At 53.3% G+C, this 20,337-nt stretch overlaps 1 protein-coding gene across 2 annotated transcripts in view; it reads right to left on the reverse strand.

Moving 5' to 3' along the window:
- Positions 1–8,815: 8,815 nt before the first annotated feature.
- PPP2R2C (protein phosphatase 2 regulatory subunit Bgamma) overlaps positions 8,816–20,337 on the reverse strand; it is an 86,195-nt gene continuing 74,673 nt past the window's right edge. For both annotated transcript variants that reach the window (XM_084797479.1, XM_084797480.1), the window contains exons 7-9: positions 17,956–18,125; positions 15,527–15,618; positions 8,816–11,572 (exon numbers count right to left, since the gene is read on the reverse strand). In XM_084797479.1, coding sequence (XP_084653605.1) covers positions 11,281–11,572; positions 15,527–15,618; positions 17,956–18,125 — 554 coding nt within the window. In that variant the 3' untranslated portion in view covers positions 8,816–11,280. The remainder of the gene's footprint in view (positions 11,573–15,526; positions 15,619–17,955; positions 18,126–20,337) is intronic.

Below are 20,337 nucleotides of genomic sequence, written 5' to 3' on the forward strand. Positions count from 1 at the left end.
TGGTGTCTGCACTTCTGTATTCAGTCACGTACGGCAGGTCCACAGGGACACAGTCAGAGTTTGTCATAGGGGACTGGACGAGTTAGGGTGCTATCCTGGTTCCATTCCTGTTGCTGTGGCAAACACCATAACCAAAAGCAGCTTAGGGGAGGAAGGGGGTGACTTGGCTTGTATTTGCATGTCATAGGGCATCACTGAGGAAGGGCAGGGCAGGAACTCAAGGCAGGCCTGTTTGGTTTTCCTCCCTCACAGCCAAGGATGTACAGCAGGAACCACGGGGCCAGAAATTGTGCATGGTGGGGCTGGCTCTCTGCCCAGCACCACTTGAATAGGGAATGGAACTGCCCACCATGGGCTGTGCACTCCTACCTCTATTAACAGGATAAACCCCATAGGCATGCCCACAGAGCACTCTGATCTGATCTCAGTCACTCAATTGAGACTCTGTTCTCAGGTGATTCGAGCTTGTATTAAGTTGATAGTTAAAGCTGATTAGGATAGGCCCTATGTAGGCCTCCTGTGTGCCCCTTTTTGGGGTTTTGTTTTATTTAACTTAATAGGGTCTCACTGTATGTAGCTCAGGATGGCCTGGTTTCTACTGTGTAGAGTAGGCTGGCCTTGAACTCAGTGATCTTGTTACCTCAAACCTCTCCAGTCCTGAGATTATAAGGGTGGACCACCAAGCTGCCATTTGATTTCTATCCTGAAGGTGGTGAGGACTACCTGCCTCTGTGTGTGAGAGAGATGAGAAAGAGAAATCTGGTGCTTGTAGACAGGCCCTTCCTGCTGGTGTCAGAGAACACAGAATGGAGTCTTCATCACCTAACCTGGGTCGACATTAAAGGATGTGGCTGCCTCAGGGTCATCCGGGATGCTGGGGGTGGTAGCAGCTTCATCTTTTTGCCCCATAGGTCTGCCTCAGACTTGACATGTTAAAGGGATGTTCGGGAGCCACTAGTTCATGCGCTTGCTCTCGGGTGTCTTCCCTGGCAGTGGGTGTGGCCAGCTGTCTAGCACTACCCCTCCCCAGCCTCCAGCCACAAAGCGGCAACATGAAGTCATCATGCCACTGGGTGTGTGGGGTTCTTGGAACAAAAGCACAGATGACTTCAAGTCATCTTAGTTGGGTGGGGAGTGTCTGTGACAACCTCATCTACAGAAGACACTAGGTTCAGAGTGCCAGGATAGAACTGACATAGGCCTGTCCCCAGGCCACCACACTGCTACCATCACATCATGAGTGATCTCCCCTGGGAGTGGAGTGGACTCACGGGGAGAGAACCCCAGGTGGTCATGGATTCTGGGTACCACTTCTTCACATCAAAGCCCTGTGTGCTTAAGAGCCCTGCAATGGCAGCTATCCCCAGCCTCCATGTCCCTATCTGGGACAGCACTTCTCAGAGCTTCCTTACAATGACCCCTGTGCAGAAAGGTAATGCCATACATACCCTGGGGTGTAGCTAGAAGATTGCTCTCCAGCTGCTGAGCCCTATGCTTGCCCCCTTCGAGTGGTACAAGCCCTGCTAGCATCAGCCTCATCAGCTGTTTCAAGGGGAGAAGTGTTGATTGTCTGGGAAGGTGGTCATAAGACATTGATAAATAAATACAGGCCCTTTTTAAAAAAAGAACATTCCTGAACAGTGGAATCTTGAGCCAGAGGCACTGTGACGTCCTTGCTGATTCTGAAAGTATTTAAAATGGAAAACAGCAATGTTTATATCAGAGCTTAGCTAAAGCACTGGATCCAAACAGAGGGCCTGGTGTCCCCCGGCTGTCTGTACAGCACTCCAGCACGCAAGCAGCCCTCCTTCCTCCTGGCCATCTGACCGAAACTATTTGGCCGGTATCTGACTCACTGTCTGAAATATTCCTTATCTACATTAGCTGCCGGCCTAGGTGCATTCCATACAACCAGGAGGGAGACCTGAGAAAAGGTGGGGCTGGTGGCAGGGTCCCCCATCCCCACGTCTTGTCTTCCCCTTTCTAAAACTTCCCTTTGGAGGCATCCTGCCATTCTTGAAAGTGGGTTTAGGAAGCCGGGCGTGGTGGCGCACGCCTTTAATCCCAGCACTCGGGAGGCAGAGGCAGGAGGATCAATGTGAGTTCGAGGCCAGCCTGGTCTACAAAGCGAGTCCAGGACAGCCAAGGCTACACAGAGAAACCCTGTCTCGAAAAACCAAAAAAAAAAAAAAAAAAAAAAAAAAAGAAAGTGGGTTTATATTGGGGAGAGGGAGGCCTGATCCCTAAGGGTCCTGACCCCAGTGTGCAGCCTGAGGCCCTCCGGCCACAGCAGTCTCTCTGTCCCAGGCAGGTCTTCGTTGGGGGTGGCGGGGGTTGGGGGGAGTGTAGCCTCCTTTGTCCAGACCTCCCCAGGCCTGGTCCTGCTGCCCTGTGTGCAGTCCAACTACCACACCCACAGGCCAGATCCACTGTGTAGCTGTCTCTGGAGGGCCAGCATCAGGATGCTCACTCACTCGCTCTTGGTCCAGAAGCTCTGTCCCAAGGGTCAGATATTATCAGAGTTGCTAAGGGCAGAACCTGGGTCCTGCAAGCTCAGGGCTGGACACCTCCCTCAATAGGCCAACTAAACACACGAGGAATAGTGGAAAGCAGAGATTGGAGGCTGTTTTATGTGGCCACATTGGAAAGAGTTTAGTTTCCACTGTTTAGTAACACTCCAAGTCCTGCTAGGGTAGTGGTTCTCAACCTGTGGGTTGTGACCCCTTTGGAGTTGAGTAGCCCTTTCCCAGGGGCCACCTAAAACCATGGAAAACACAGATATTTATGTTACAGTTCATAACCAATTTACAGTAGCAAAATTACAGTTATGAAGAAGCAATGAAAATAACATTAGGGTTAGGGATCACAACTTAAGGAACTGTGTTAAAGAGTCGCAGCATTAGGAAGGTTGACCGCCTTTGGGCACTCGAGATTTGAAATAGATGGACAGAGCTATCTGCGCAAAAGCCCTGACCAAGGGGTGGTCCCACTCATTGCCTCCGCTCCAGTCTCTCCTCCAAGGTGATCAAAGTGACAGGGCTCAAGTCCAACCACTAGGTGCGCAGACAGGAGCAGAGCTTCTACGCTTCCAGCACCGTTTCCTAGCAACGACAGCTTTCAGCGCTGGAAATAATCACCAGAGTGGGGAGTGACTGTTTCAATGCGTTCCTTGGAACAGACAGAGCCTAGCTATCTTTACCTGTCACTGTTAGGATTAGTCAGCCGCAGAGACTCCATGAGTCTCCGAGAGAATGCTGGGAGTCCGGAAGTTGGGCGGCGGCGGGGAGGGGGGGGTGTTGGGGGAAGGGGAGGGGAACCTGGGGGGAGGGGGGAGGGAAGAGTAGACAGTGGGAGGCTCCATATACCTAAAGTCCAAACATGGGAAACAGGCAGGGTAGTGAGAACTGTGAGTTTTCATGATGTTTCCTGAAACACTGTGAAGGGATGAACGACAGTCAGTGTTTCTCTGCATCACCCAGCTGTCCACCCAACACGTGTCCTCAGGGCCTGCTGAGTGCAACAAGGGGAGGGAACTTGGGCCTCTGTGGGCCTGGGGGATGTCACCCTAACCTGCTGACTTCCAGCATTTGTCATTCCTATCTGCAGACCTGGAGGACACAGGCCTCATCTTGAAAGGCTGAAAATTCCCATCCCACCCCCCCCCACCTCACCCCCATTTCTTGTCCCCTGTAATCCCACTGCATAGTGGTACTGGCTCCTGGCTGTCCCAGATGACAGTGAGCTGACCTGCAGTGCATGCTGGGACTTGGAGGCTACCCTAAGAACAACAGCAGCTACAGAGAGTGGTGGCAACTCAGGAAGAGGGTATGGGTTAGGGAGGGGATTTGAGACCACCTGGATGGAACCAGTGCCACCTGAAAGTGGCCTAGGACACCCAGCCTCACGTCAGAACCCTGAAAACAGACTTGGGGGGATGTCACTGGACCGCTTTGTTCCTCTTTCCAGTGCCGTCACAGTGGATGGATAAACCCTCTTTCTCTGCTTTTCACTATGCCTGGGTGCATAACTGGCCCAGGAAGGGTGAGTGGCCGCCAGGGCGTATACCGAGTTGAGTTAACTTGAAGCCATATTATTTGTCTCTTCTTGCTGAGGTGCTGGGGTGATCCTCTCCATGGCCCGTGGTCTCCAGATGCCTGCCGTATCTGCTCTAGTGCAGCAGGCTGGTCGCCGAGCAGCAGAGTGTGGTCAAGAGAGCAGACCCTCTATAAGGGATGCCAGGCCTGGGCAAGGCTGCTCCCAGGGCAGTGCCTCTGGGTGACTCTGCGGACAGGCCTGTGTGCAAGCCAACAGCCATCTGAGCAAACGGGACCGCCTTCACCCGTGTGACCCCAGAAGTGCAGCCTGACTGTGAGCTCCTCTGAGACCCTGACCAGAGCCTGTCTGTTCCTGGAGCCTGACTGCAGAGACAGGAGGGGATGACTGGCATAGCTTTATGCTGCTTATTGGTGACACTTTTTGTTTTGGTTTTTTGAGACAGGGCTTTTTTTTTTCCTGTGTTGCCTTGGCTGTTCTGGACTCACTTTGTAGACCAGGCTGGCCTCAGACTCACAGAGATCCCCTGCCTCTGCCTCCCTGAGTGCTGGGATTACAGGCATGCACTACCACAACTAGCTCTTTGGCAATTTTGTTTGTTTTGTTTTACACAGCAGCTAATGATAGAATCCCCAGCCCTCCCCCGGGGCAGCACCCACGGTCCTGGGGGATCTTTCTCACCCTATCAAAGTCCCCACAATGGTTGGAGAGACAGTAAGAGCACTGGCTCACAGTGGGTGGCTCCAGTTCCTGGGTGCTATGATGGCCCCCTTGTGGCCTCCACGGGTACTGCAGCAAATGGTATACCTAAAATGGGGGCTGGAGAGATGGCTCAGTGGTCAAGAGCACTGGCTGCTCTTCCAAAGGACCTGGGTTCAATTCCCAGCACCCACATGGCAGCTCACAACTGTCTGTAACTCCAAGATCTGACACCCTCACACAGACATACATGCAGGCAAAACACTAATGCACATAAAATAAAGTCTATTAAAAAAAAACTAATAAATCTAAAAAAGAAAGAAGCAGCAGCCCAAGGAGCCTGCATGCTTTGACCCCACAGCCGTCAACAAAGTGAAGACATCTCTTTTTCCTGAATAAATTTTGTTTTCTGGATGTTTCCATCACTCCCGGCTCAGTTTGTTTAATGAAGTTCAAAGAAGTAATATTCTGGCCTGCCAGGGACTTGGCCATTTTCAGACATCCTGAGGCTAAGGTATGGTATAGTGACGTGGACACCACCACCTGTGTGGCCCTCACTTATCCTCTTGGTCCGACACCCACCTTGGTGGGGACAGAGGAGAGGCTTTATCTGCTGGGGCCTGATGTGGCCTTCTCCACAAAGCACTGTGCCCTGGGAACTGAAGTTTCCAGGAGAAAATAGTCTATGTTGAAGATTCTACAAGGTTGATTGATTAGAACGTGGTGGTTGTGGGGGCCCAGGGGGTGGGTTCAGTCGGTAAAGTGCTTGTAGGTGTAAACATGAGGGCCTGAGTTCAATCCCCAGCACCACAGCAAAACAAACAACCTGGGTGTGTGTAGTGGGGGGTGGGGGGAGATGTAATCCTAGTGCTGGGAAGGCAAAGACAGGAGCATCTGGAGCACTCAAGGTTGATCTCCGAACACACACACACACACACACACACACACACACACACACACACACACACAATCTTAGTGATTCTGTCTAGGTGCTCTGTTAAGCTTAGGCCTGGGAAGTCTTTTTTTTTTTTTTTTTTTTTTTTTTTTTTTTTTTTTGGTTTCTCTTATAGCCCTGGTTGTCCTGGACTCTCTTTGTAGACCAATCTGGCCTCGAACTCACAGCAATCCACCTGCCTTTGCCTCCTGCACACTGGGATTAAAGGCGTGTGCCACCACACCCAGCACAATAGTGGTTTCCATCAGAATGGCTACAGCCAGAGAGCAGCAGCCTTTTGCAGTGTACAGATATGGGGACTGGGAACACTCTCTTTGATTCCTGCTGCTGTCTAAGCATCATCCTGTGGCCAGCAAGTGTGAGATCAGGAAGAACAAGGTTCTGGGGACAGGAAGAATTCCCCTCCTATGCTCATCTCAGCTCTAGAACATGTGCCTGCATAGGTATCAGAAACCCAGGCTCCAGTCTGGCCTCTGCCTTTACCGTGCAGCCATGGGCAGTCCCCCAGGCCTCTCTGACCCTCAAGTCTCTCATCTCTGCAATGTGAGGACTAACAGTACTGAGTGTGGGTTCATTATAATAAGAAACAAGGAGTGTAGGGTGGCAGGGACCTTAGGGTCTCCATCAGTGGGCACGACTATATAGCTCTAGGTGGGGCAAAAGTTTGGACAGTAGCTAAAAATATTTGCCTGTACAACGCCCGCAGGCCCCACACTGTTGGCACAGCTGTAACATCTAGGCACAGTATGGGCATTCTGACTAGGGGCTCTAGGGGCTGCCTCTGCCACCAGCATGGCACTGAGTACCCTCTGACAACAATAGGATGACATGTTAGTAGCCGAGGTGTGCATGCAACCCTTAGTACAGCATGTGGCTCTGAGTCATCCATACACACTGTGTGTGTGTGTGTGTGTGTGTGCGCGCGCACACGCGCGCGCGTGCGTGTGTACGTGTACACGTGGAGGTCAGAGGTTAACCTTGGACATTGCTCCTGGGAGCTGTCACCACGCTTTTTGAGACAGGGCCTCTCTCATTGACCCAGGCTTGGTGGTTTCGCCAGATGACCAGTGAGCCAGTCCCAGGAATCCTCCTGCTTCCACGATCTGCTTTTTTTCCTATAGGCTCCGGGTCTTGATGCTTGCACAGCTAACACTACCGACAGATCCATCGCCCCAAACCCAGAGGGGTCCCCATTCTTACCCATGACGCGGAGTGAAGGGACTGACAGGTGCAGCGATCACCCAGAGCCCGCGGGGCTGTGGAGAGATTTACACTCCAGTTGGTTTTCAAAGGGCAGATGGCAGCTGCTGGCTCTGGAAAAGCCGGAGCCTGACCTGGAGCACTGCTTCACGAAGCTCCTCCCTGGGACAGCAGGGGATCCTGCCTGCTGTCTGGGGTGCAGTGTCAGCGCGGGTGTGGCTGACTGCCCCTCTGCTGTTGAAGTTCTCCCTTCAGGAAGGCCTAGGTGTGGTCAGGGTGGAGGCAGTGGCTACCCTTGTAGCCTGGGCATGTTCTGCGGCCTCCCTGAGCAGCCTGTCCATGAGGAAAGGTGAGAAAGGTCCTAGGTGACCTGAGGGAAGGTACCAGTGTCCTGGCCCCGGGGGCTTCTGTGACAAATGGCCACAGACTCGGTGTTTTAGAAGAACACATACTCATCGCTGCAGTCTGGAGACGTTAGGTCTATTGCGGCTCTCAGTAGAAAAAGTCAAGGTTGGCACAGAGCTAGGTCCTCTAGAGCTTCCAACAGTGACACAGCTCAGTCAGTAATGCTTACCGGGGCGAGTGTGAGGTCCTGAGTTCAATTCCTGGAATCCACAGGAAAAAAAGCTGACCATGAGAGCTTATGCTTGTGGTCTGGGCAGCAGGGAGGAGACCAGAGGATGCCTAGTGCTCAATGGCTAGCTACCATCAGCAAGCCTCAGGCCAGGGAGAGGCTACAGGCCTTCTAGTGTGGCTGTGGCTTGTCCTCCACCTCTGCAGGCAGCCATGGCTGTCCTATCTTCAGGCCATGCCTCCAAAATGTTTCTTTTAATACAGTCAGGATAGCCTCCTGCCTCCACTATGGCGAGCTCAGGATGGGACCATCTGGGTCATCCAGGATAGCCCCTCTACCTCAAAGATTATGGGGACAACCACTGTCTCCCAGTGATGGTGTTCCATCACTATAGCTAAAGTTAGACTTGGTGCGCTGAGGTCGCAGCATCAGATACCAACCTGAGCATCCACACTGTGCTGGCACCTTGGCTGTGACGGTTTGAATCCTGACCCACCATCTACTAGTTCTACCAACTCAGACTTGATACTTAGTCACCTCTGAGCCTCAGTGTTTCCATCCACACTCTATGAAAAGCATCCTATAGAGCCTAGGCTAGCCAATCCTGTGTTACAGCCTGCTTAGGGCACAGAGGGCCCATGAAGGAGATTTTATCTCATCAGTCACCCAGAGGTCCTGAGGAGACACATTCTATTTACACATGTGGGTCAGAGGTCAGCCAAATGACACAGAGCCAAGAAGTGGCCTTCTCATCCTGAGGCTGACAGATGGCAGCCTTAGCTCCGCCTCTGCCTCCCTCCTTATCATAAAAGCTTGAGGTCTGGGCTGCAGGGAATACAAGGGGATGGAAGCCCTGCCTTCCTAATGGTCCAGCTGCCTATGGAGGGCCTTCCTCTACCCAGCTGTCCATCTCCAGAACCCTGGGGACCTCTGCAGGGTGAGGCCACCAAGAAGCACCGGAGCTGAGGGCAGCCCCAGATAGCACAGATAGCAACGGGGATACAAGGCCAATGCTTCCCTTTGAGCCTCAGTTTCCTTACCTAGGTTTGTGGTGAGTTATACACACCTGCTACAAAGGGAGACAGGCCACCCATCATGAAACCCATGCCAGTTGGTGGACCCGCAGGCACCATCTGGGGAGCCCTCCCCAAGGCACACGCCAGATCTGTAGGACTACTGGTGTCCCTGCTGACACCTGGGTTAGGATCAGGGCCAACCGGACATTGCCAGATGCAGCCCAGGGTTGATGGGCTCCCTGCCCCACCCATCCCACCGCCTCCCAAAGGCTCCCCTCCCAGGTCAGCTCACTAATTAGCAGCCTTCTGAGCCTCGTCTTAGATGTAACATTTGTTATTTTATTGGAAAAAGCTGGTATTAACATATTTATAATTTTATTCAACAGTTGGATAATTTGTGAGACACCGAAGAAAGAAAGAATGCACCTATGAGCCACAGAACCCCAAACGATTGGGCCTGACTATGTTACCAGCACGTACATACCCAATGCCCTCCCAGGGCTTCGCCCCCAGAGAGGAATCAAAGCAGAAAACAAACTCAAAACCCCAACAATGTCGCAATGACTATGGGAAATGCCACATATTCAAGACCAGAGAACTTAAGCAGAGTACGGTGGCCAAGTCTGTGTGGCTTGCAAGGCTCTGGTCCTTCTGCTATTTCTTCTCACACTGCCCCTCCCCCCTCCACACCTTTTTTTTTTTCTCTCAATCAAGAACACACATTATTATTTGCAGTCCGCTCTGGACCTGGGTGATTTCGTGGGGTCCCAAAGACATGCTTTTTCTTAGAATAGCTTTCTCTCTCTTTTCCCCTTCTATTTTGGTACCCAATGTTTAAAACAGAAGCATAGAGACCAAGGCTTGTGTAAGACCCCCTCCTTTGGAAGATCATGTAAGATTTGACTTTGGAGACGGTATGTGTGAAACCTGTGATCTCGCAGCAGAATCCAGGTCCCAAGGCAAGTATCCTCTCTAACGCTGAGCCACAAAGGCAGATGTGTGTGCCAGAGATCCAGGCCAGTGTGTAAGGCCCTCTCACCTGGATTTTGGCTTCAACGGGATTTTATATACAACTGGCCACATCCTTCAACTCCTTTACAAGAGGGGGAAAATCGCCCAACCTTTTGATTGCTAACTTGCATCAGGGTCGATATGTACATATAATACTGTCCAGAGCGCCTGAATTTTACAGTGATAGATAAACGAACATTCTTCATTCACGTTGATTTAAAAAAAAAATGTAATGGACCCAGTTTCTGTGTAAATACATGGCCGGAAGTGAGTGTGCATGCGGTTTGTGCTTTGACACACACAAGGATACCTTGATCCACTGAGAAAAAAAAGCTCTGTTGCGTCTGTTTCCTGGGTGGCAGTCCATGTTGTAAAAACTAAAGCCCCTCTGTTCTCTGCTTCCAGAGTCAAAATGCCAAGCCCTGTGGTACTTGGGATTCCAGGAGTGAGGACGGAGCAGGGGTCAATGTGAATGGCCACCGATCTGTGGCCCTGGGGAGGTCCAAGTAAACATCCTCTGGGGCTGCCTGTGGCTTCATGCAACCTCCTTGGGGAGCAGCCGGGACGGTGAGGAGAAAGCTGCAGGTACAAGGTGGGTGAAGTGCATCTGGGGAGGCAAGCTCGTATGCCACGCTCTTCCAACTTCTCTCTTGTGCACCTGCTCTGACTGCACCATTTAAGGATGCTTTCCTTCCAAAGCCTTCCCTTGGAATGCTGCTTGAGGACCAGTCACCAATGTGGTGGGTTAGAAAGAGCCTGTAAAAAGACCTGCATAGGACCCGCAACTCAACCCTCAGAATATGATTCCTCAGGCACTCTGTTTCTCTGCTCAGAGCCCTGGTTTCCTCCTGTGTACAGAGGGGACGGTAACCACACCCCAGTTCCAGCAGAGCCTGGCTCTCAGCTGGGACTTCCGGAAAATGAGTGGAAACTTGTGTCATGGGCATGAAGATTCTACAATCAGGGACAGGACCCACCATCAGCCGTGGGAAGATGACTGGCTAGCGTGGAAGGGTGACAGCAAAGCCACCACAGAGCAGGCTGCGGGGATCCAACCACAGCCACCATGGGCTGAGCACCATGCCCAGCGTGCAGTGGGCACTCACAAACGGATGGCAGTGAGGTGAGGGCTACAGCCACACAGGGTCCCCCAGCCCTGCTTCTCAGGACTTACCCCCAGCCTGGAAAACCCACACATGGGACCCAGCCCTGCCTCACGATTAACCGTGGGACTTTGGCTCCACCTCTCAGAACCTGCCCTGGCCTGGCACCTAGGATACGGAAAGACATCCCAAACACCCAAGCGAGGAGCTGGCATTGCCAGCGCTCAGTGAGAATCCAACCGTCTAAAATCCAACATGAACCAGCAGCACCGAGCCAGGGCACATGGCTGACTCCGTCAAGGATCCGCAGATCCTGGCTGGCGTGTGAACTGCACTTCTTTCTCTGGAGCCTCATCAGGGACCAGCTTCACTTTCCCTGACAGGAACTGACCCACTGCAGTAAAAATCACCTTGGACATGAATAAAGTCCTGATATTAATGAAAGGCCCAGCCTGAGACAGGAGGGCCGTAAACAAAGGAGCCTGGGACCAAGGCCTGCCAGGCACATCCATGTTATCACCTGTGACTGAGAGGCTTCTTCCTTCCCTTTGTTTAAACCGGCAATTACCATCCAAGGCGACTTCAGCCTAGGGACTCACGTCCCTACCATGGCCACCGTGCTCATCCTGCCCCCATACAGAGGTGGCCGAGGAGGGCCACTGAGGCCGGCTAGTGCATGTCAGAGTTGACCTTATCCTGGAAGATGTACAGGTTGTTGGTGGCTGCAATGGCAATTATATTCTCGGCTGGGTGCCAGGCTGTGTGCAGGATCTTCTTGGTGAAGTCCAAGCTGTCCACGCTGATGTCATCCCGCCGCCGCTTGCCGCCCACACACACGCGCCTCGGCTTGAGCACCGCCCTGGGTTTGCTGCTCTCCCTGGAGGCCTCCAGCGTCACATCCCGCTTGGTGTTGCGGTCGAACATGCGGAAGAAATTGTTGTAGGCCCCTGTCATGATGACACTGGTGAGAGAAGGAGAGGGGCGTCAGTGTGGAAGGACAGAGGGGACAGGGACACTCCAGAGCTATGGGCTGTCACTCCCCGCACAGGGAACTTGGTCTGCTTCTCTGCCACAGCCCTGGCAACCCTCTTACATGTCAGCTGCTATTTCTACTTTAGGACCGTTACACAATGCTGCAATACTAAAGGTACCGTCCCATTGTTTATACATGCCCAAGAGGGACAGTCCTTGCTTGGAGCCCCAATAGTGGTAGAGCTGACAGTGAGCAGTAGCTGTGACTGTGCCAGAACCTCTGACCCTGCCAGGCCTACATCCACATCCACAACCTGACTGGCCAGCTAACCAAACAAGTGAACGAATGCTCTCGGCCACGGATCGCACGGGGTGAGGCAAAGACCACAGCAGGATGGGAGACCCTGGAAGCAGACTTCTGCCCCACCCCTGCTGCTCCCCACCTGACCAGGGACTCCATCTTAGTGATGCATGAAGTAGGTTATCTCCGTGATGCACTTAGGAATCAGGCCTGGGTCTACAGAAAAGGATTTGGGGTTGATTCTAGGGAAGGCTGGAAAAGCTATGGGGAGAGGAGGAGGAAGAAGCCGGTTGCCACAGAGGAGGGAATACGCAAACCGTTTCAGTTTTGTGATGAGGAAAGAAGATAGGCCTACAGCAGCCTTGTGTGTGCAAAACACGGAACACCATTGCCAAGAGAAGCCCAAGACCGTGTGTGTGTGTGTGTGTGTGTGTGTGTGTGTGTGACGGGGAGGGGCGGACACTCAGCCCTGTGCCTCCTCCACTCAAGGCTGCTGGAGGGGAATGCAGGTACCACTGAGGGCCGTTACACCACAGAGTGACCAGCCCTTGACTGGCCATTTATCAAGGGGGCATAAACTCCCCAGGAGTCCAGAAGAACAGACCTCAGGGACAGGGATGGGCAATTTGATTCTCCCCTTAGCCTTGGGCTCCTGGGATGCAAAAATTGAGGTCCCTGTCCATAGACAGACCAAGCTCAGAAGAAGAAGCCAGAGGCAGGAGGAAGGGACAGATTGCTTGTACTGCCCAGGAATAGAGTCAAACATTGACTGGACACTCCTGGGGTCCCTCCTGCCAGACATCGCTTCCACTGGCGATGAGGGAAACAGTACAGAGGCGATGAGAATTTATCATATCATATATAGCAAGACACAGGAGGAGAACTCCGGGAGCCTGCGGGGCAAGGCAGAGGATGGAGGGGGGTCAGAGGGGGTGGCAGCTTCCTGGAGGAGGAGGAGACAGCGGAGCAAGCTAGGTGGAATGTGCTTCGGCAGGATCCAGGGTCAGAGAGAGCAGACGTGGAGGGAAAAAAGGAGGGGTGGGGGCACATCTACTGGAAGTGTCTGGCAGAAGTAGGATGCCAAGACCCACTGCGGGAGCTCCATCAGAGGGTTGGTGATTTTGTGCTAGGCTCAGGCACTTGTCTGGTTACATGCGCCCCCTGGTGGCAAAATAAAGTTCAGGCAGTGGGTGGCAACCTTCAGCCACCTACCCTAATGTCCCTTGATAATAGGTTGGAGTCACCTTTTTATGGCAAGTCCCTCACCTGAGAGTCTACCAAGACCCTTTCCCGATGTTCACTGGGGGATTCTAGGTGGGTGTGGCTGCCTGTGTAGAACCATAGGAGCCCTGAAGACTGGCTGCTTGCCCTGACTCAGACTAGGGCTCTATCCTGCCTTTTCCTTGTCCTTCAGTGGACACTATGGACCACCGCACAGACCCCTCTGCTCAGCATGGTTCTGTTCAGAGCCCCTGAAGAACAGGTGGTTCCTTGGGATGATAATTCCCCCTGAGTGTACCTTTCCCTGTTATCGCCACCCCTGCTCAAAGTCTCAGCCTTGAGCACAGCCACTCTTATTGGCCACCTCAGATATTCTGGAATGTTCCACCCATCCAGTCACAGGGCAAAGCAGATGCCACCTGTGTGGATGTACACCCTGGAATTTGGGCCGAGGCTCTCGTGACACCCTTTTGCACTCAGCAACAGAGGGACAGGGACAGTGGGGAGGGAGGCGATGCCACAGAAGCTCTGGTACAAAAATGTGCCTGATGCTATGTCCCTTGGTCCACCTGATGCCTCTCTCCTTCATCTAGGCAACAGGCTATGTGGCTATCCAGCCATAGGAGACCCTGAGAGGTCACTTATGAGCATCTACACTGAAAAGTCACAGGTAACTGCACTGTCTACGATCAGCATCCTGCCCTGCACTGCACATGCTCAGCATCCTGCCCTGCACTGCACATGCTCAGCATCCTGCCCTGCACATACTCAGCATCCTGCCCTGCACATGCTCAGCATCCTGCCCTGCACTGCACATGCTCAGCATCCTGCCCTGCACATACTCAGCATCCTGCCCTGCACATGCTCAGCATCCTGCCCTGCACATACTCAGCATCCTGCCCTGCACATGCTCAGCATCCTGCCCTGCACTGCACATGCTCAGCATCCTGCCCTGCCCTGCACACACTCAGCATCCTGCCCTGCACTGCACATGCTCAGCATACTGCCCTGCACTGCACATGCTCAGCATCCTGCCCTGCACTGCACATGCTCAGCATCCTGCCCTGCACTGCACATGCTCAGCATCCTGCCCTGCACATACTCAGCATCCTGCCCTGCACATGCTCAGCATCCTGCCCTGCACATACTCAGCATCCTGCCCTGCACATGCTCAGCATCCTGCCCTGCACTGCACATGCTCAGCATCCTGCCCTGCCCTGCACACACTCAGCATCCTGCCCTGCACTGCACATGCTCAGCATACTGCCCTGCACTGCACATGCTCAGCATCCTGCCCTGCCCTGCACACACTCAGCATCCTGCCCTGCACTGCACATGCTCAGCATCCTGCCCTGCCCTGCACATACTCAGCATCCTGCCCTGCCCTGCACACACTCAGCATCCTGCCCTGCACTGCACATGCTCAGCATACTGCCCTGCACTGCACATGCTCAGCATCCTGCCCTGCCCTGCACATACTCAGCATCCTGCCCTGCACTGCACACTCAGCATCCTGCCCTGCCCTGCACATACTCAGCATCCTGCCCTGCCCTGCACATACTCAGCATCCTGCCCTGCACTGCACACTCAGCATCCTGCCCTGCACTGCACATGCTCAGCATCCTGCCCTGCACTGCACATGCTCAGCATCCTGCCCTGCACTGCACATACTCAGCATCCTGCCCTGCCCTGCACATACTCAGCATCCTGCCCTGCACTGCACATGCTCAGCATCCTGCCCTGCACTGCACATGCTCAGCATCCTGCCCTGCCCTGCACACACTCAGCATCCTGCCCTGCACTGCACATGCTAACTGGTGGGGACAGAGAAGCAATTTCCTACCTCCTAGCAGAAAACCTTCTGAGCTGTGGCAGGTTAGGGCACACAGAGAGGCAGGCCCTTGAAGGATGCAATGGGCCCATCCATCACTCGCTGTGCTGGGCCCAGGCTGTGACAAGACAGGAGCCTGTGCCATGCAGTAGGGACTATGATTCAGGCCATGGGATGGGAAAAGTGGATCACAACTAGGTCACCAGTTCAAGATGTGAGCCCCAGAGGACCAGCATGGGGCTGCCACTGTGATGGCAGGAGGATAGTGTGGGTGGCCCAATGCCTTCTGTCTCCTGGGGATGGAGGTGCTGGGGTACAGCCCTCATCTGAGGGCTCAGGGAGTGGGAGGCACTTGGCTGATGCTGACCTAAAATCCCACAGAACCCTGGGACAGGGGCTCAAAGTGGGTGTGAGCATCAGTTACGGGGGTGAAAAGGCACACTTCCCGCACCTGGACCAATCTCTCGCACACCTCGACTGGATAGAGGACAGGGTTAGGGTTGTGGTGGCAGACTACAGGAAGTTCCCTGGGGTGAAGGGCGAGGGGGCGTGGCAGGGTGTCTGAGGCTGCATGCCTGCAGCAGGCTCACCTGTCACTCCCATTCCAGGCACACTCAAACTTGTCAAAGATGCAGTCACTCTCATACAGGGAGCAGAGCTTACTCCGCAGGTAGTCGTGGACCTGGTGAGAAGGAGGGACAAGCTGAGTAACAGACACCAAAAAGCCCCAACACCTCCATAGGATGGACAGTCTTAGCATAGCCTGCCCTACGCACACAGCTGACCCAGAGTGGTGGGCTGTGAGGACAACACCAGGGAGCAGAATTCACAGAGGAAAAGGGAGCATTCACAGCTCGGACCGTACAGACTGTCGTTGGTGAGGTGGGAAATGGTGGGCACTGCTGTCCACAGTCTCGAGGGGGGGGGCACTCCTCCTGTCCCAGACTTTGGCTCACAATCCTACCATGTTGTGTCACCATCACCATGGTCCCACCTACCTGGGACCCAAGAGGATGAAGCCAAAGCTCTAACACTCTCTGATCCCTGGACCCAGCACCCTATGGGATGCAGCGGCCAAAATGAAATGGCCTCATGGCACTGCTAGCCCTGCCAGAAGGCGGGGCTGTCATGTTCCTGCCTCCTTGTGCATAGCAGCCCTTAGCAGAGCTAAGTACAGGCGTGGCAGCTTCTCCTCCTGTGTGTCAAGCCTTGCCTACTCCCTGGTGGCAAAAGAAAATGCATCAGCTGCGGAGAAAGAGTGAGCACCAGGCTTGCTGGGTCTGCCATGAAGGATGCTCTATGTCTGTGGACCCGGTGTCTTCAAAAACCACAGTCTGAGGACGATAAAAGTCTTGGGACCATCGGATCCTGAAAGGCCATATTTTATGTTCCTTGGTGTTTTGCCTGCATGTGTCTGTGTGAAGGTGTCAGCACCTGGGGCTGCAGTTACAGACAGCAGTAAGCTACCATGAGGATGCTGGGACTTGAACTTGGGTCCTCTGAAAGAGCAGGCCCTCTTAACCACTGAGCCATCTCTCCAGCACCTCCAAGACTCCTTTTGATGGACTGAAATAGCTCTCATTTGCCAAGTACTGCAAGCTGGCCAAGCACAGTCCCACTACATACAATTTCAGGGACATAAAGGTCACCCCTCAAAGCAATTGTAGTCATTATCATTGCTATTTTAGAATCTGTAGGTCAGCTGTACGGAAAGCCACACATCTACTTTTAGTCCTTGGACCCCAAAAAAGTAATGTTGCCACTTCACTGGGGCCTCACAGGCTTTGAGAAGCCCAGAGGCTCCACCTTCACCCCTCCCTAAAAAAAATCCACACATGTAGGCTTTTGATGACCATAGTGCCCTGATGGCCCTGTGTGTGTGTGTGTGTGTGTGTGTGTGTGTGTGTGTGTGTGTGTGCGCAAAAGAGCCGGCTTAGTCACCTCATAACTTCAAAGGTGCCTTCCACCTCAATCTCTTGAACTGCTGATGCTTTCAGAGAGACCCAAGAGGATCTGCCCCTGTCCAGAGTACAGAGGGTAGGATATGGAAAATTGGGGAGCCCCAGGCCCTGCCCACTGCTAACAAAGGGGTGGTCAGATCAGCAGGGGATGAGACTTCTAGGAGCTCCTTCCAGAAGCTTTGCCTCCAGGACATGACACCTCAGCCTTTGGCAGAAAAGTAAGCAGTGCTGAGCTTCGGGCCTGCCACCACTGAGCTGAGACTCTTTTGTCACTCTCTAATTCCCCAGTGTCCCTGTCTGCAGAACAGACAGCCAGTACCTTCTTTCCTGGAGCAGAATGAAACAGGTGATGGGGCATGTATGTGGACGCACAGGCACAGCCCTGTGGGTGGGGCAGAGGTTTCTGACACGGGCATGCTTGAAGCCAGAATATGCCAAATGTCCAATTTCTAGACCACTTTCAAGGTCCAGCACCAGGAAGCCCTCCCTACCCCAAGCCCTTGCCAGACACCAACGAGTTGCAGCGCACATGTGTTATTTTAATAGCAAACCAGCTTTGTCCTGTGCCCCAGCAAGACCTGGCAGGATGACGGGTAAAGCTTCCCCAGAAGTGCCCAGCGGTCCACCCTGCACACTGGCTCAAAAGGCCACCCTGGGGGTCTAGAAACATCTTCCATGCTACCACTGAACACAATTCATACATAGATGTTTGTGGCGTGTGTGTGTGTGTGTGTGTGTGTGTGTGTGTGTGTGTGTGTGTGTGTCTTACCTACTTACTGCTACAACTGAGTGTGCTGGGGGCCTGATTCCATACTTTTCTTTGTTCCTTCCTCTCCTCCTTCCCCAGAAACTGGGGTTCTATATACACATGGGAGCTCCGTGAAGGGACCTCTTCAGTCACCCCAAGGGCTGCGCTAAAAGCTTCTCTGCAGCTTCCTCTACAGCGAGAAAGCCCCCGTGGCTGGTCCGTGGGGTTGTCAGCACAAGGAAGGAAGGGGGATCCTGGGAGATCTCCTGGCACACGGAGGGCCGCGAGGCTGCCAGGCCTCTGCACACACCTGGTAGGTCTCTATGGGCCTCGCCTCCATGTTCAGGTCCCAGACCTTAACCGTGAGGTAATCCCTGGTGAGCATGTAGCGCCCACTGTGGCTGAACTTCACGTCGGACACCGAGGAGATGATCTCTGAGAAGAAGGAGCGGTTGCTGGGGTCCTCGGGCTCTTCAAAGACTGTGGAGAAAGAATTAGCAGCTGTCATCGGCTGCCCTGCCCACTGTACCACCGTTCACTCATCCATCAAACATCCCTGAACACCTACCAAAATCCTTGGCTCTAAGGACCCTCCAAAGAGGAAACACCCAGCCCCTGGAAGGGCTCCCTTGTGGGAACTGTGTTAATTGAGTATTTACTGTGCTGGGAACGACTTCATCCAATACCCAAATATAAACCTCAGGGTGGTAGCCTAATTGTTCCCATTTTGTATCCAAAAAAAACCAAAAAAACAAAAAAACAAAAAACAAAAAAACTCAGGCTGAGAGTGAATCCTCACACAGATCTCAGAGGTAGATGAAAGTGGAATAATTGAACCCAGAGCTATATTTGATGCATGCCCTCTGCTGCCCCCTACTGGCCATTCAGAACACCAGACTGAAAGTCTCTGCAGTCTCTGATGCGCTGGACAATTTCTGCCTCTGGGCCAGACCCTGATGTGCTTCTGGTACTAACTGGTCCTGGGTCTTCAGGCCAGGAGCTGCCTCTGTGCATGTGCATGTGGACCCTGTGGTCAATAACATCCCGATGTGGCCATGACAGCAGAGCAGGTAGAGACCAGGACTGTTGTGGGGCTGACATTAACTCCCTGAGCTCTGTAGGAAGGGTGGGAGGTGGGGAGGGGGGAGGGGAGTGGGAGTGGGGGGTGTTGGCAACCAGTCACCACCTAAGCATCTCCAGCCTGTAGAGCCAGCCTCAGGAAACCCGAGTGACAGCCCCGCCCACTGCCTCACTGCCCGCCCACAGCTCCCAAGAGGCTCAGGGCAGATCCTTGCTCTCCAGCCCCATGAAGCCCCCAATAGTGGCCTGTCCCTGTTGGGATGGAAGCGCTGATAACCTGGCTGCAATAATACTCATGGATTAATGTCTAACAACCGCTCACTCCCTGCTCAGCCTCATAAACCAATCCCCATGGGACAACAAGAGTTATGTCCCTAGATGTGGCCCTTCAGGAACTGACGTGCTCTGGCCTCCATCTCTGAGTCCCACTGGCCCCACCTTCTCCTGTCACACTATCCCTCATAGTGAAAAGCCTGCTAAGGGCACTCCTAGGAGAGCTCCAGCGCTCTGTCAGAGAGGCCTCTTCCTAGCATGCTGGTTAAGACCACTGTACTGAGAATCTTGGGATGGGATGGGGATTTTTTGCTGGCTGTCTAGGGGCTGGAATGACAGCCATGAGGCGAGGTGTGGTGGCTTTAACAGCTGGGAAAGACAAGGGGACAGCTGCTCCTAAAGCTTACAGAAGAGCCAGCCCCGCCCACACCCTGACTAGATCCCCAACTGTACAAAACACACATATGTTGTTTTAAGCCACCGAGAAGAGAGCTCTCTCGTGGCTCCAGTGCATATCGTGAGGAGGCTGAGGAAGAGCAAATGTTGGTAAGGGACAGCCATGGCTCCACCCTGGCAGGCTCTGAGCTCCGGATGCCATCCTTGAACAGCTCAGCCACTGTTAGCTGCAGGTGTCCGGAGCACCTGGATGTTCACGTTGCTGGAGTCCCCATGATGGCAAACCACCATGCCTGCCTATTCGGAGCCAACCTCTTGCTGGGTGTTCAGCCTTTCCTTCCTGCAGACTCTGCTGTCAAAGGCAGAAATAACTGTCTATTTTGAGGGCTCGAGGATGCCTGTTTCTATGGTTACGCTGTCACAATGCCTAGCCAACAACAACCTGGGTTTCCAGTGTTTCTGGGAGAGCCAAAGCCTTAGATGGGAATACAGGATAGGCAGTACACGCCAGCCTGGCCTGGTTCAGCCGGGTCTGCGGGAACTACTGTGCTCCTTTGACCTCACGTGTGCAGTGGCAGGCATGAGCACACACAGTGATCCACAATGCTTCTCAACCAGTGAGAAGAAAACTGCAGTGTCATCCCCTTAGGAGAGGATGCTGTGGGCAGAGGCCCTTAGGGGGAGACTCTGACAGCCACACCTTGGCTTTCAAACATAGGAATGGGAGGCAAAGAACCAGTCAAAGCTCTGGGCTTTTTACACAAATGCAGCGGGAATGCTGATCATGGCTGCTTAGAAACCAACTGGCAACTGGGAAACTGGTTAGAAACCAACTGGCAACTGGGAATCAGCGGCTTGATTTCTTAAGAGAACTAAGAACAAACTAACCCTGAGGGCAAGAGCCATCCATTAAAGGCTCTAACTGGTGAAAATACAAAGTCTT

Source organism: Acomys minous (assembly GCF_964271855.1).
Source record: "Acomys minous genome assembly, chromosome: 10".
In the NCBI taxonomy this organism is placed as follows: Eukaryota; Metazoa; Chordata; class Mammalia; order Rodentia; family Muridae; genus Acomys; species Acomys minous.